This window comes from Panthera uncia, chromosome C2 (genome assembly GCF_023721935.1).
Source record: "Panthera uncia isolate 11264 chromosome C2, Puncia_PCG_1.0, whole genome shotgun sequence".
NCBI lineage: Eukaryota > Metazoa > Chordata > Mammalia > Carnivora > Felidae > Panthera > Panthera uncia.
Window position 1 is genome coordinate 70,300,793 of NC_064810.1, and position 16,537 is coordinate 70,317,329.

The 16,537-nt window shown below is 37.7% G+C and overlaps 1 protein-coding gene across 1 annotated transcript in view; it reads right to left on the reverse strand.

Annotated features, from left to right (window-relative positions):
• Positions 1-16,537, reverse strand: part of TFRC (transferrin receptor) — a 58,946-nt gene that overhangs the window by 8,816 nt on the left and 33,593 nt on the right. The window contains exons 4-13 of the mRNA XM_049629183.1: positions 11,243-11,301; positions 10,461-10,671; positions 8,943-9,156; positions 7,648-7,797; positions 7,370-7,472; positions 5,453-5,566; positions 4,451-4,549; positions 3,914-4,053; positions 1,376-1,533; positions 96-465 (exon numbers count right to left, since the gene is read on the reverse strand). Of these exons, the coding sequence (XP_049485140.1) occupies positions 96-465; positions 1,376-1,533; positions 3,914-4,053; positions 4,451-4,549; positions 5,453-5,566; positions 7,370-7,472; positions 7,648-7,797; positions 8,943-9,156; positions 10,461-10,671; positions 11,243-11,278 (1,595 nt within the window). The 5' untranslated portion in view covers positions 11,279-11,301. The remainder of the gene's footprint in view (positions 1-95; positions 466-1,375; positions 1,534-3,913; positions 4,054-4,450; positions 4,550-5,452; positions 5,567-7,369; positions 7,473-7,647; positions 7,798-8,942; positions 9,157-10,460; positions 10,672-11,242; positions 11,302-16,537) is intronic.

The window sequence follows — 16,537 nt, forward strand, 5'->3', positions numbered from 1 at the left end:
TCTGTCCCAAAAATAAATAAAAAACGTTGAAAAAAAAAAAATAGATTTCTTAGGGATCACGCTAGATTAGCCATGTCATTCTGAATATGTCAGACTAAGAGCTAGGGTCCAGTACAACACTTTTTGAGTGTCTCATCAAAGTTGATTCCCAGTGCAAAGACACTGCATGGAAAGCTGTTTCAAAGTCAAAGGCAGATCCAACAAAAGATGATCTGCTTGTGTGCTCAAACTCAGAGTCCAGCATAAGTGAACCACAATAATATGGACCAAAGTGAGAAAGCATATAGTATTTAGAACTATATATAGCAAATAGATATTCAAGGGTCCTCACAATTTGTACTCTACCTTTTAAGACCATATCAGAGAGTATCCGTGCAAGTTCCAAGAGGAGAGCTGTTCCTACGCTAGACTTTGCAGCTCCAGGACCCCAGGCATCCCTCTGAGCCCCTACTACAACATAGCGATCTTTAAAAAAAAAAAAAAAAAAAAGATAAATTACACAATCAGCTTTTAAACTGTTTTTAATACTGAGCTTTAAACTCTAGAACAAGCATGTTTGTAAGAAGGATAAAAATGCAATATATGCATTAAGGATAAGAGAACCTTTCTTCATAGCTGACTTAGGACTCTAGGAATTAAAAATTTACATGACAATACTAATCTCTTTTTCCTTGTTAGTATTATTACTCTTTTCCACATTACCAGTTAAGTTTACTTATCGACTACTAATTTGTACTACTTAATTGTTTAATCAGCGACCAAGTCCAAGGGCTTTCCTTACTAAATGACATGACTCTTAGATTCTACTTAAATAGATAGATTGTATTGACTACTTCTACTTAATTGGTTAATAAGCAACCAAAGTCCAAGGGCTTTCCTTACTAAATTACATGACTATTAGATTCTACTTAAATAGATAGACTGCATATTTCAAGGACCAATCAATAAACCACAGCCCACATGCCCATTCATTATGTATTGGTTACAGCTGTTTTCATGCTACAACGTCAGCGTCAGCATAGTCAGCTAGTCAGAGTTAAGTAAGTAGTTGCAACAGAGACTGTATATCCTGCAAAGTGTTTATCTGCCCCTTTAAGAAGTAGTTTGCTTACTGATGACATATTCAATAACTTGAAAGAGATTCTCTAGTCACAGTGGTCAATTTTTGACAAATTAATTTCCTAGGGCCTTATTACCTCCCAATAAAACTGACACCTAAACAGTTCACTGTAGGACAGACCAGAGCACTCCACAAAACCAAGCCAAAGCCAGCCTTCCTGCACTCTCTTCTGGCCACATTCTTATGAACTAGGAAAACAGAAACAAACTAACAAACAAAAGAAAAAAAACAAAACAAAAAATCAAAGGTCTTTACCAGGTTCTTCAAAACCTTTAATAACTCCAAACACGTTAAAAATTCTTATCTCTTTCAGCACGTTGTTCACAGTGAGCTTCACATTCCAGTTCTGTGAGGTTTCCAGCCTACAGGAGGAGTCTGTTTCCCAAGCAGAAGGACAGTCTCCTTCCATATTTCTAGAAGTAGAAAACAGACATTAGAGTTCTGATTATTATGGCTTCCCTTAGGTTTACAAAATCAATCTTCCTTACTCTCCAGTGAAGTTTTAGGCTAAGAGGACATATAAAGAAAACATATACAAAATTTACTCCCTGGTGGCTAACCATTTGTGTCTTACTCCGATCTGTAGGCAATCATCTGAAAATCATCAGTTATCTCCTGGTTTAAACAATGTTTTAAAAAAATTTCTGTACCTATCCTCATCTGAAATGTGCCTTTCTGCCAGAGACACAGCTATCATTTACATGTGAAGTAGATACCAAGATGGACTCAGAATGAAGTTCTGACATAAAAACCCATGAGTATATTCCCATGTTTCCTGACTCTCTACACTAACTAGTATACATTCTTTTTTTTTTTTTTTTTTAATTTATTCTTGAGAGATAGAGACAGAGCATGAGCAGGGGAGGGGCAGAGAGAGAGGAGGAGATGCAGAATCCGAAGCAGGCTCCAGGCTCTGAGCTGTCAGCACAGAGCCCGACGTGGGGCTCGAGCTCACGAACCGCGAGATGATAACCTGAACTGAAGCCGGAACTTAACTGACTGAGCCACCCAGGCGCCCCTATACATTCTTATCATAATTATAAAAGAATATTTTTATGCTGCTGATAGTTACGTATCTTCCCCTGTCTAATTCCTCATGTTACCCAATGACTGCTCTATTTACATAAATGTCAAAACATGATTACCCCACACTACACAAGGATAAGACAGGGAAGGGAGCTGGCTTCACAGGTTAGGGAAGACCTGTAGGTGGAGGTAAGAATGATCTGATTCGAAGTTTGGTATAAGTCAATAAAAAATCACCATTTTTAAAATGCTTCATGGGATGCCTGGGTGGCTCAGTCAATTAAGCGTCCGACTCTTGATCTCTGCTCAGGTCATCTCACTGTTTATGGGATGGAGCCCTATGTCGGCCTCTACGCTAATAGCATAGAGCCCACTTGGGATTCTCTCTCTCCCTCTCTCTCTCTCTCTCTCTCTCTCTCTGCCCTCCCTGCGCATGAGCACTACTCTCTCTAAATAAATAAATTTAAAAAAAAATGCTCGTAGATAGCATGGTTAATAGTCACATGGTGTTACACATGTGTCCTTACATGTAAATGCTCTTCATTTGAAATCAGTCACCCTGCTAACTAGATTATATTTTAGCTATCCAATTAAGTGAAAGAAACATGATCAGTGGGGTTAGAGTAACTTGTTCTACATCACACAGAAAATCTAAGTGTCTGAGACCAGATCTACATTCTATACCAATACCAGGTGGGAAGTATGTCTAGATCAAGATAAAAACTAATGACATGTACTCTAATCAGACGGGGTTCTATTTTTAAAGACAGATACTAATACATTAGGGAGGATATCCAGGACTAATCATGACTGTAAAGCATCTGGAAACTATCATGAGAACTGAAGATATTCCATTATAGACAAGAAAATTTGAACTGTTGTTGCTAAGAAGAAAATCTAGAACTAATCGGTGTTACAGGGAATAAGATTTCAGTTCAACATGAATTCTAACAGCTCTTTTCCAATAACTGAATAGGTTGCCAAGGGCAACAAAGTGCTTTACCTCAGGAAGTCCTCAAGGAGAAGCTATGCCAGGAATAGTACACAAGGAATTCACTGGGTAAATTGAACAAGGACTTGCAGAGTTTGTAAATCCAATGTCTAATTATTAATATCACTTTATGGAGGAAAAACTTCATGTTTATCTACACCAGCGTAAGAGCTATCCACCCCACGAGATGCCAAATATGGAAAACTACAGCCAATTATCTAAAATGCTATCAAATTGAGGCGACTTTTAAGCGTATGACTCTTGATTTTGGCTCAGGTTATGATCTCATGGTTTGTGAGTTCAAACCTTACATCATGTTTTGTGCTGACAGGGTGGAGCCTGCTTGGGATTCTCTATCTCTCCCTCTCTCTCTCTGCCCCTCCTCTGCTCATGCGCACTCTCTCTCTCTCTCTCTCTCTCAAAAACAAAGTAACCTTTTTTTTTTTTTTTTTAACGTTTATTTAGTTTTTGAGAGAGACAGACAGAGTATGAGTGGTGGAGGGGCAGAGAGAGGGGGAGACACAGAATCGGAAGCAGGCTCCAGGCTCTGAGCTGTCAGCACAGAGCCCAATGCAGGGCTCCAACTCACAGACCCGGAGATCATCACCTGAGCCGAAGTCAGATGCTCAACTAACTGAGCCACGCAGGCGCCCAACAAAATAACTTTAAAAATAAATAAATAATAAAATGTTATCAAATTAACTTAAGGAGATTATTATTCCTTTCTACTCATAAAACCAGTTTTCAAAAAAGACAATTTTCAAATAAGAACTTACCCAAACAACTTTTCTGCAGTGGCTCTGGAGATTGTTTGGACAGGTATATTCGGCAATCCTGAAGACTGCGATGGTGGAAACTGAGTATGATTGAAAGAAGGGAATCCAGGTGTATATGGGTCACCTGTTCCCAGATGGGCCTAGTTAAACAAAAAAGTAATGTGCTCTGTCAGACATTTATTCAAGAAATCCTTAGAAGATTCAGACTCAGTATGAGGGTATAGCCTAAATTTAGTTTAGCAACTCAAACCATGAAGGTCTGAGTGGCTCTAAAATATGTGACTATTGTTTTTATATGGCAATGGCATATGCCAAATCTCAATTCAAGACACTATTGAAAAGGTAATGTTAGCAATAATAACTAGGTCTCAAAGTCCCATAATCCATTTTCTTGTTACTGCTAAGACCCTCCCAGAAAAAAAAAAAAAAAAAGAGTATTTAATAAGGAAGGCATGTTACACTTCTACTAATGCAGATGGAATCCAGCAACAATTTGTAGAACCCAAAAACTCATTTACGTAAGAAATAAGAACTCACATGTCCAAAGAATGGAATCTCTGCATTAGTAATGGGAAATTTAGCCTGGTCCATGTATATCAAGACACCAGTTGCATTGAAGCTTTCAGCATTTGCAACCTAAAGAAAAACATGTAAAGGTCAGAAGGTGAAGATAGTGTTGGGCTTTATGCTAAGACAAAAGGTTACAGAGGACTGCACTGAAACTCCCAAATGTTGCAAATAGCTTACATGTTGAGAAAAAATACTTCCCTTAACTAACTCATTAAGAGAGTTTCAAAGATAAGAGAAATAATAAAAACCCATCTAACACAACCACTGTCTTTTAGTATGTTCCATTCTAGGCCCTTATTACGTAGGTTTGACTTTCAATTTTCTTCTTCAAAAAACATAGTTATACGTATATATTCCATATATACATAAAATTTGGTTATATAGAACTTAACAAAGCACCTTAACTTAACAATAATTTAGCAATTCTATGTAACAACAGAATATTGTTATTTTAAATTTAAACTGCTTTCACTGAAGCATTTCTGATTACCCCATTGTCACCGAAAGACAATGACTACAGAATACTCCAAGTGGCTATGCCATAGTCCTGGAAGTGTCCTACAGTTTAGATAATTAGAACTTATTTGATTTGTTGAATACTTTAATAAATTCAAGTTTAGGGGTGCCTAGGTGGCTCAGTAAGTTAAGAGTCCGACTTCGGCTCAGGTCATAATCTCCTAGTCCGTGAGTTCGAGCCCCGCACTGGGCTCTGTGCTGACAGCTTAGAGCCTGGAGCCTGCTTCTGATTCTGTGTCTCCCTCTCTCTCTCTGCTCCTCCCTGCTTGAGCTCTGTCTCTCTTTCTCTCAAAATTAAACAAACATTAAAAAATAATATAAAATAAATTCAAGTATATTATTAGGTATGAGAGTTTAAGACTGATGGTTTCCAGAATGTGAAAAAAAATAATCAATGATACCACTTAAAGGAAGAATAGTATGATACCAGTGTATTTAATAACTTATACTCACCTTTTCAGCAAAAGTGATTTTCCCTGCTCTAACAATCACTAAAGATCCATTCACAGGAGAGTTTAAATTCTCAAAGTCTTTTTTAGTGCCAAAATTAGCATGGACCAGTCTACCCTAGAATAAAAACAGGAGATTTAATGAGCATTACGGTATTAGAACAGCCGTAGAGTCTGAGAGAGGATAGTTTTACAGATCAAACCCCATAGAGAAAACAGAGATAAAAGGAGGCCAAAGCCTAAAAGGATGTAAGAATTCTAGTCAACCTAGTCAGTTATTAGGAGTGAATCAAGACTCTGGCCTCCTATAGTCACATCTTGCATCATCACATGCTGCCTTGAATCTAATTTGCATTGCTCTTGACATTTAATCTCTTTTACATTGCTTCCAATATTGTGTGGGGAGAGAAAGGCTAACAGAATATGATAAACAAAGAGACATATACCAATATAAATACTGTAGGTTAGCCCTGGCTGCACCAATTACATAAAGTTCCTAATACATGAATGCTAGATAATTGAGGACATACATAAAAATAGGTCTTAACGGAAAGTTCTGATAAGAAATCTGTATGAAAATTGTTAAACACTATCTATCACAATAAAGTGCCTTGCATAGATCAATTTTTAGATGTTTATAAAAGCTGTCTCATAATATTCCTAAACTATTAATAGAGCTATATAAACTGATCCTGACAACCAAATAACCTAAATATAGAAAGCTTGCAGGTGAACTAAAACCTTCAATGTTTCTGACAGAACAGTGTACCCACCTCCAAACCCCCAGGTTATAGGTAGTCAGGGAAAGTGATATAGCACAGGTAAAACTTCATCTGGCTTGAAAGGCATCCAGTAAATAGACCCCTGACATACAAACATTTGTTTTTTAAAACCTGAAAAACCTAGGTAGATCTATCAACTGTTTTTTAAATTTCTGCAGTAGTTTGGCCATATTTGCCTAAATTAAAGATTCAAGCTAAGACTGGACTCCAGCCAAGATGGTTACTTATATTATATCTGTCCCCACATAAAGTGGCATCTTTTTTTTTTTTATTTAAAAAAAAATTTTTTTTTAACATTTTTATTATTTATGAGACAGGGAGAGACACAGCATGAACAGGGGAGGGTCAGAGAGAGGGAGACACAGAATCTGAAACAGGCTCCAGGCTCTGAGCTGTCAGCACAGAGCCTGACGCGGGGCTCGAACTCACGGACCGTGAGATCATGACCTGAGCAGAAGTCGGCCGCTTAACTGACTGAGCCACCCAGGCGCCCCCATAAAGTGGAATCTTGATACACACATTCACTCAACAAACACCATCTGTCAGGCACTGTCCAAGGCTCTATGACACAGCAGTAAATGAAGCCAACCTCTAGCCCTGCATGTAGCTTTCATTCTAGTGTGGAAACAAATGAGTAATGTCAGGGGTGTAAGTACGAGTAAGAAAAATAAAGCGGATAAAGGGAAGTGATTGGAGGAGGGCCATTTTTAACAAGATAATCAAGGAAGACTTCCCTAAGGTGGTAACACTGGAAAAGACACTTGCACAAAAGGAGGGAACAGGCCATATTGGTATTCAGGGGAAGAGTGGGCCTGCAGAAGGAAAGGGAGTTTTATAAAAGCTTTGAGGTGGAAGCATGCCTGCATTTGAGTGGTTTAGGAACACTGGGGAGGCTGGAGTGGCCGGCAGAGTGCAAGAGGAAGAGAGCAGTAGGATTACTTAGAGCCTTGCCATCCTGAAAGAAGACCTAGGATTTTACTTTCACTGTGGCATAGGATGGCTGAGAATAAGAATATCTCACGATCAGTTACATTTTAAAAAATAAATTTATACCAAAATTCCTAAGAAAGGTAACGACAATGAGTTTCTGAGCTCTTCAACAGGGAAGACCATCTCATGCACCGTTTCGCCTTACTTACAGTAACTGTTGCTGCTTTACTGTATGCCACATAGCCCTCTGGACTCTCCACCAGGTATACCATGCCACTGTTCGTGCCCACTATGGTCACTGAGTTTGAAGCACTGGCAAAAAAAGATTAAGTTAAAATGAAGCTGAAGCTAAGGACAGCCTTGGGAAAAAAATGGCTTTAGTACATTTAGCATCTGATTTGCATTATTTATTCTGAAAGTCTTTGCTGTATTAGCACACCTGAAAATAGCTACTTCCAGAAAGTAAGTTTACCATCTTTCAACATACCTGCCTTTGACCTGAACCTTAACAAAATGTTCATCATGCCAGGCTTTGCTAAGTTGAAGCTCACGGAATCGGTTCTCAATATAAAAGGCAAGGCTTTCATCTTTTTGAGATCCAGCCTCACGAGGGAAATATGAATTTTCATTCAGCTGCCTAGAGGAAAAAAGTCACTGTTACATGAACTAAAATTTAATTTAAAATAAACAATGAACTGAAATATCAAGAAAATTGTTTTAAAATAACTCAATACTATTCATCATAGCTAAGATAACTATGACCCCAAATTTCAAGGTTGACTAGAGACAAACTTAGAAGAAAAAAAATTATGCCCAATGTCTAAAGGAATTTATGACTTTAGCTTTATCCAACCTCTGAATCCAATGTATAGTACTCCATCAAGAGCCCCATCTTAACACATATATGTGCTTAGGGTAATTTTAGGGGAAAAGAGTAAGCAAAATCAAAGTATTACTGTTGGTGAACTCAAGATGTACAGCTTTAATTTTCACCTTTGAAACAAAACTACTCCTTGTTCTGATCTCCTATGTCTCACTGTAAATATATATACATCATATTAGTTATTTGATTTTTGTTTGGTAGACTACACTCTTATGTTATCCGTAATGCCTGGTATACAGTATATACAAAAGTATTCATTAGATGAAGTAAAAATGCCAAAATTCCTCATCTAAGACTAAGAGAATCATTGTACCACTGTAACTACTGGAAGCCAGCTAATAAGTAAACGATGAATACGTTCTTTACACGGGGTTATGTATGTGTCTAAGGAAGGTCTTCAAAATCGAAGGACAGAAACCTTAAGGACACTTCTAAGGCTATATGGATTAATGAGAACCAGAAGAAATCACGAATACTAGAGACATGATACGTCTCTATATCAAGTCGGGCAGTCAAGTTAGTCCTGATCTAAAGAATAAAAAAGGCTACTGATGCCCTTGTTGATGGTAGCAAAGCTCAGTGTGCCTTACAAGGGGTTGAGATGAAAATCAAAGCAAAGAAAGTCTGACAGCAGGCAACAAGCTTAAAAGACCAGATGACAAAAAGATCAAAGACCTCTGAATTTTTTAAAGAAAAAGGAGTGTCCTCACAAAAATTTTTTCCCCATCCAACAAGTTTGAATTCTTTACTAATTCTTTACCCTCCAGCTAAACATGGGAAGTCTCCCCTAATGTAAGAAGTCTTTCCTCCAGACTATCATGTTTGTTTTGTTTCACTGCTCTGAATAATCAGTATTTGTTAGGGACTGAGATTAAATTTGTGAAGTAGCTCAAGTTTACCTGATGGTGCTGGTGAACTCTGTGTTACTCAGTTTCTCTGACAGCATTGTTTTGAGGTCCGACCAAAATAAGTGAGAAGGTGCTTCAGGAAAATACTCTTCTGTTTCTGAAGGTTCGGTTCCCTCTACCTCCAGAGACTCTGTTCCTGCTGGTCTCTCACATTCAGACTTTGCTTCTACACGTTTACAATAGCCCAAGTAGCCAATCATAAATCCTATGGATAAAAAGTTTCAGAACTGACAATATATTCCTATAGGAACTGTCAATATTTTCAGCTAAGCCTTGAAAATACTGGCTTTAATCAAATTGTAAGCAGTTGGAAAGTAAGTAATGAATGTCAATTTTTTTATATTTTAAACCATTCAATGTAATAAATCATACAGTTGACTCTTGAACGATGCAGGGGTTAGGGGTGTATACCCCCACACAGTAGAAAATCTGCATGTAACTTTTGACTCTCCAAAAACGTTAACTACTAATAACCTACAGTTGACTGGAAGCCTTATGGTACCATAAAGAGTTGATTAACACATATTTGTATGTTATATATGTTATGTGCCACATTCTTACAATATCTGTCTTTTTCTTATCTTTTTCAGTATTTCTACACTACACAGTTGGTGTGCAAGTTTTTCAAATTGTCACAAATCTCCAAAAACTTTTCCAATGTATTTATTGAGGGGCACCTGGGTGGCTCAGTCAGTCAAGCGTCCGACTCTTGGTTTCATCTCAGGTCATGATCTCACGGTTCATGGGTTCCAGCCCCACATCAGATTCTGTGCTGACCACTGAGAGCCTGGAGCCTGCTTCGGATTCAGTGTCTCCCTCTCTCTCTGCCCCTCCCCTGCTCATGGGTTCAAGCCCTCCATCTGGCTCTGCGCTGGCAGTGCAGAGCCTGCTTGGGATTCTCTCTCTCCTCTCTCTGCCCTGCCCCCCACTCACTCTCGCTCTCTCTCAAAATAAATAAATATATACATACGTATTTTAAAAAATCTGCATATAAGTGGACCCACACAGTTCAAGTCCATGTTGTTCAAGAGTCAACTTTATAGTAACTCTAAATACTTGCCTTTTAATTGTGTTTAAGTTTATTTATTTATTTAAGTAATCTCTATACCCAACCTGGGGCTTGAACTCTTGGCCCCGAGATCAAGAGTCACATGCTCTACTGACTGAGCCAGCGAGGTGCCCCTAAATAGTTACCTTTTTAAAATATAGGTAACTTTTCTTCCCAGAAGCCTTCTTTAAATCCTTAGGCCAAGCTTCTATGCTACAGATATCCTGTGTGTATTTCTAGTATAACATTTGCACATTACAATGAAATGATTCATGTGTCTCTCTTCTTCCACCAGGCCAAACTCAAAGGCAGGCATAGAATCTTAGTCATTGTTGTTGTATTCCTAGTGCCTAGCATAATGGCACATAAAAAGGCACAAAATAAATGTTTGCTTGGCTGAATTAACAGATTTCCTGGAGTCACTCCCAAGGAACATTTAAGTTTTGAATAGCCACTCTTACCAATCAAGAAAAAGAGGATTATAGCGATAGTCCCATAGCAGATAAATCCATTAAACCTTTTTGGTTTTGTGACACTGGCACCATTATCCCTCATGTTATTGTCAACATTTTCTTCTTCGTCTGCAGCTAGTTTCATCTCCACATGACTACTGTCACCATCTACTTGCCGAGCCAGACTAAACCGGGTATAGGACAATGGTTCTCCACCAAACTGAGATTTGAAGAAAAGAGAGAAAGAAAGCATCATGAAAGAGAAGAAAGGGAAGAGGAACATTTACCAAAAGTTTGGTTAGGTACTATACTTAGTAGTGGACCATTACTATGACTTGCTATATATTCTTAAGGAAAAAGAAGTTCCTCTTTCAAAGCAACATTCTTCCTGATACCTAGTTCTGTCAATGGTAGATGGGGGCTAGATCACACACTGGCCTTTTTCATCTCATTCAGCCTTTTCAATCAGGGTTTCTGTTACATATGTCTACTAACATAGGTATACATTTTGATCAGCTTTCTTTGTTCATCTTATCAATGTGGCTGTCCCCCTCCTACCATACTTGAAATACCCTGTATGTTCTTACAAGATTTCCCATAGTTAACTCCACACAAGACTGAAGATACCCTTTGTGGGAGGAGTTAAATCGCCAAGCCACCACTTCAACATAAAAAAATACTTTATGATAGCTTTGAATATTACTTCATGCTTATTGGGTGAGAGCCATTCTTCTATATTTCATATTCTCACAAACTGGTGACAAGGAATAATAAAACTTAAAATATCTTACCAAGGTAGAGAATGCTGATCTGGCTTGATCCATCATTCTGAGCTGCCACACAAAAGAACCTAGTATTAAAACAGAAATTTAATACAAAATAGATACCATTGTACCAGTTATAAGAGGTTTTCATTACCATGCTAAATTATTATATATCAAGTTTACTTTTAAATATATTATCACATTCCCAGAAAGGGTCTTTAATAAAGACATTTAGTTCATAGGAAAACTAAATTTAATATAATCCTTGATTAGATCCTGAGTTGAGGTGGGGTGGAGGTGAGAACAACTACAAAGGATATCATTGGGAAAAATAAGAAATCTGAATACAGACTACATAGTGGATAACAGTATTGTATCAGATTAGATCTGGAGAGTGTGACATATTCGATTTGATTATATTAGATTTGGAGAGTGTGATGATTTATTCTGTTTTTGGAAAAGAATGCCCTTGTTCTTAGGAGATTAATGCTGAAGAATTTAAGAATTTAGTATTGGGGCACCTGGCTGGCTCCATTGGAAGACCATGTAACTCTTGATCTCAGGGTCATGAGTTCAAGCCATATGTTGGGTGTAGAGATCACTAAAAAAAAAAAAATTGGAAAACTTAAAAAAAAAAAAAAAGAAAGGATGAAGTATCCTAACACTTATTTCAAATAGTTTAGTTTAAAAAAAAGGGTCTAAAAAAAAAAGGGGGTCTAAGAGGGGCACCTAGAGGCACGTAGGTGGCTCAGTCGGTTAAACATCCCACTCTGGATTTCATGAGTTTGAGCCCCACACTGGGTTCTGCACTCATGGTGCAAGCCTGCTTGGGATTCTCTCTCTCTGTCCCTCCCCTGCTCACTTCCTCTCTCAAAATAGACTAAAAATAAATTAATAAATTACTTTAAAAGCATATAAGAAATTGGGGCGCCTGGGTGGCTCAGTCGGTTAAACGTCCGGCATCGGCTCAGGTCATGATCTCACAGTTTGCGAGTTTGAGCCCCACATTGGGCTCTGTGCTGACAGCTCAGAGCCTGAAGCCTGCTTCGGATTCTGTGTCTCCTTCTCTCTCCGCCCCTCCCCTGCTCATGCTCTGTCTCTGTATCTCAAAAAATGAATAAACGTTAAAAAAATTTTTTAAAAAAGTGTACAAGAAGTAAAGCAAATGTGGTAACTGTTAATAATTGATGAATCAGAATAAAGGGTACATGAATATGGATATATACTGTACTATTATTTCAAGTTCTCCTACCATGGTTCTACCATGTCTATTTACCATGGTAGGTAAATTTAAGTAACTGAATTTAGTAGTCAAAGGGACAAATACAATAGACTAGCACCTGGGGGGAAAAAAAACCCAAAGTAGAATTAAGTCAAGACTGGTCATGCTAAAAAGACCTGTAACAAACCATCTTCAATATAAAAGGAGAGAAAACATGATCCTTCTGATTAAAGGAACAGTTCTTACAAATGATTTGATAGATCTTTGATGCAAAACGAATAGACAAAAGAAAAACACACCATGCTGTTTTACACACAAAGAAGCCAACCATCTGAGATGTTCAGTGTCTTATTCAAGGCTGAAAACTGATAATCCAAAAACTGAAGTTCAATGGGTTACTGAGTTATAAAAATTCTGTTCTCATCTCCAGAAATTTAAGAAATTAATCTTAACCTTCAAATCACTATGTTGTGTACCTAAAACTATATATTGTATGTCAACTATCCATAAATAAAATAAATTTAAAAATAAATAAATGACAGCCATTTTATTATTTTTTAAAGATTTTAATTTTTTTTTATTTGAGAGAAAGAGAAAAGAAAGAGAGTGGGGGAGGGATAGAGGGAAGAGAGGGAGAGAGAGAATCCCAAACAGGGGAAGGTGCAGAGGGAAGACAGAGAGAATCCCAAGCAGGCTCCACACTCAGCACAGAGACACAGGGCTCAATCCCACGACCCTGGGATCAAGGCCTGAGCCGAAATCAAGAGTTGGATGCTCAACTGACTGAGCCACCCAGGCACTGCTAAAAGATTTTTTTATTTTCAAATAATCTCTACATCCAACATGGGGCTTGAACTTACAACCCAGAGATCAAGAGTCACATGCTCTACCAACTGAGCCAGCCAGGCAACTTAACACCCATTTTAAAGGTGAAAAACACCTCTATAACCTACAGAGTTCTATGTTAAGTTAAAGCACTGGTATTTAGTGAAATCCAGATTTTCTAATTAATTTGATTTGAGTGCATCTAAATGTTTTAAAGCGATATTATGTTGAGATATATAAAATGGTCATTTATTTCATACTATTTTAAGGCTTTTCCTACACTACAAGTACACTTAACAGAGCATTTAACATGCACATGTCACAAAGCAAACTGAGATATACACAGACTATAAAATAAAAGACCTTATATAAACTGGCATTAGAAAAGTCTCCTATCAAAACCTATTAACAACAAAAATTTAATCCCCAAGCTTTAACGACCAGAGCCAAGAAGCAAGATCATATTCTTAGAAGCAAAGTCTCTTGCCCTATCTGGTACAAAAAGTTTACCATTATCACTGCACCAGAACCCTACAAACCCAATCACTAGAACCAGAACTAGAAGACCCCACCCTGAACCAATTTTAATCACCCTTTTCTAGGAAAAACCAGTTTACAAGTTTAATGCTGATCTGAACCAGCCATTCCTCAAGGTTTCCAGTTTTAAATTAATTTTGAGATTAAAGTGACAACACTTTTAAATAAATGATCTAAATAAAGGATTTAAATAAATGATGAGATTGAGTTGATTGCAATTCTGCATAAACAGATATTAATAGAACATGTAATTATGATTTTGTATAATTAAAATCTAAGTACAGTTTTAACTGAGAACACCAGTATGTTATTTCTATTTCAATATCCAGACACAAAATGAAGACTATAACATAAAAGAAATCAAGTCAGAGGAAAAAATTGTGACTTAGGCAATTCCCATTTTAACTTCATAATTTAACCCCGCATCTATGAATAACACGATAATTCTAGGATATCTACAAAAGTTACTCCTTAAGTTTTATATACAAAAAAATTGAGTCATTCTTTCAAAATGACTTCATACATGATAAAGCTTTGTATTGAAAAGAACCCCTTACTGAATTTTCTTTGAACTGAAATCACTCTAATTTATGTACTCTAGAAGCATCAGAGAAACTTTTCCTACCAGTTATAATCACTGTCTATAAACAGTTCTGTTTATAGTTACATAGTTCTGTTAAAAGATGGCATCTAAAAGCCAAACATCTTTTATTACAGCTTATTTCACGATGTCACCACCATTGCTGATAATCCATAACAAGAGACAAACCAAACACCAACTGGATTTTTGTACATATTAGCACTTTGTGTATCTTTGGTGCTCTCAATGGTAACTTGAAAACCTATTCAGTTTCTCACATTAATAATGAAAATTAAAGTAAGCAAAACAGAGCCGTGTATGTTTTGAACATGAAATGGAAGGAGTAACTGAGTCTTTTTTTTTTTTCTTTCTGAAATGTCTTTTAATTGAGCCATGGGATGGAAGACAGGAGGCAGGCGAAGGTACAAGCTAGACTACAGTCCTAAACTTCTTTATAATTCATATCATCTCATTCCTACTTTCTTCAAATGTGGCATTAATTTCTATTTAATTTTTTTAAATACAGTAAATGCCTTGAGGTCTTAAGCTACTTTGGGGTGTCTCAAGACCAGGAGTCTGTACACAATACATACAGCTGAGGATGGAGGGATCTTTGCACCAAAATACATGGTCATCTATGTATAACATACCCAAAACTGCTACTCCATTTTACCTGAAATAAGAATGAGTCACTTGTTTATTATTGACAAGCCTACTTCCATTTGGAAAATGCGCCACAGCCTCAAGTCCTTGCAGCACACATGAAACAAAGTTCCTCTACTTGCTTTTAAGGCTCTTTGTTCTAAAGAACTTCACTACCTACTAAGTGCTGCCCTCTACTATCTCCAAAATGAGACAGAATTCAGTCCCTGCCTCTACTAACATCCTTCCTTTGTTCTACTCATCCTTCCTTTCTTCTTGACTCAGCTCAGGGAACATCTTTATGTTCTCTGATTGATTTCGCTACCCTATACTTGATAGGGAATTTACAAAGAATAATTAACAAAGAAAGATATTTTATTTCTTAACAGTATGGGGACATACTTAAATGTATGTAAAGTTCATTTCTCATATCATTTGGAAATTACATAAAAAAGAATACAATGAAAACCTTGCACTTGGAACTGGAATCATCTCCCATCTCTGCCACTACTCTGGTTTATTCTGGAATCACAGGACAAAGCATGGATAGTAGGGAGATTTTAAAAAGGAGAAAAACTTCAGGGGCGCCTGCGTGGCTCAGTCGGTTGAGCGTCCGACTTCAGCTCAGGTCATGATCTCACAGATCGTGAGTTTGAGCCCCGCGTGGGGCCCTGTGCTGACAGCGTGGAGCCTGGAGCCTGCTTCGGATTCTGTGTCTCCCTCTCTCTCTGCCCCTAACCCACTCGCATTCTGTCTCTGTCTCTCTCAAAAATAAACATTAAAAAAAATTTTTTTTTTTTAAGTAGAAAAACTTCACGGGCACCTGTGTGGCTCAGTCGGTTTAGCATCCAACTCAGTTTTGGTTCAGGTCCTGATCTTATGGTTCATGAGTTCGAGTCCTGCACTGGGCTCTGTGATGACAGCATGGAATTCTCTCTCTCTCCCTCTCTCTCTGCCCCTCCCCTGCTCTCTCTCTCAAAATAAGTAAACAAACAAATTTAAAAAAAAGGTAGAAAAACTTAAAAGGTTACCTGGTGGGGCTCCAAGATCTTAAGCAATTGGTTATGGATACCTGTTTTGCAAATTGCTTCCCTATGCATTTGCAGGAGAAATGAAAAGATGACATGAACCTACAAAACTTCTTCAGGGCCCCCAGGACACATATAATAATTGTGTCTACCCAGGATGGTCAAGCTCTTTCCTAGTTTTAAGGGTCTAAAATGAAACCCCATAGAGGAAAACAAGGAGAATCTTCATTTCTATTCAGCTTTCTGTAAAAAGATTGTCCAATTCAGTCTACCTGTACAGTGCTCATCTGAGACAGCAGACAAATGGCACATCCAGAGAAGGGTTCCAAAAGGCCTCAGAGGATCATTTTTAACTAGCTTTCGTTGTTGTCTGATTCAAGTTTCGCCGGGCACCTTGCTCCACTATAGTTAAGTACGTTATCAGAGGCAAATAACTGCCACAACCTAGGGCAGAGTTAGCGGAGTTGTTGTCTCTACCCAACAATCTT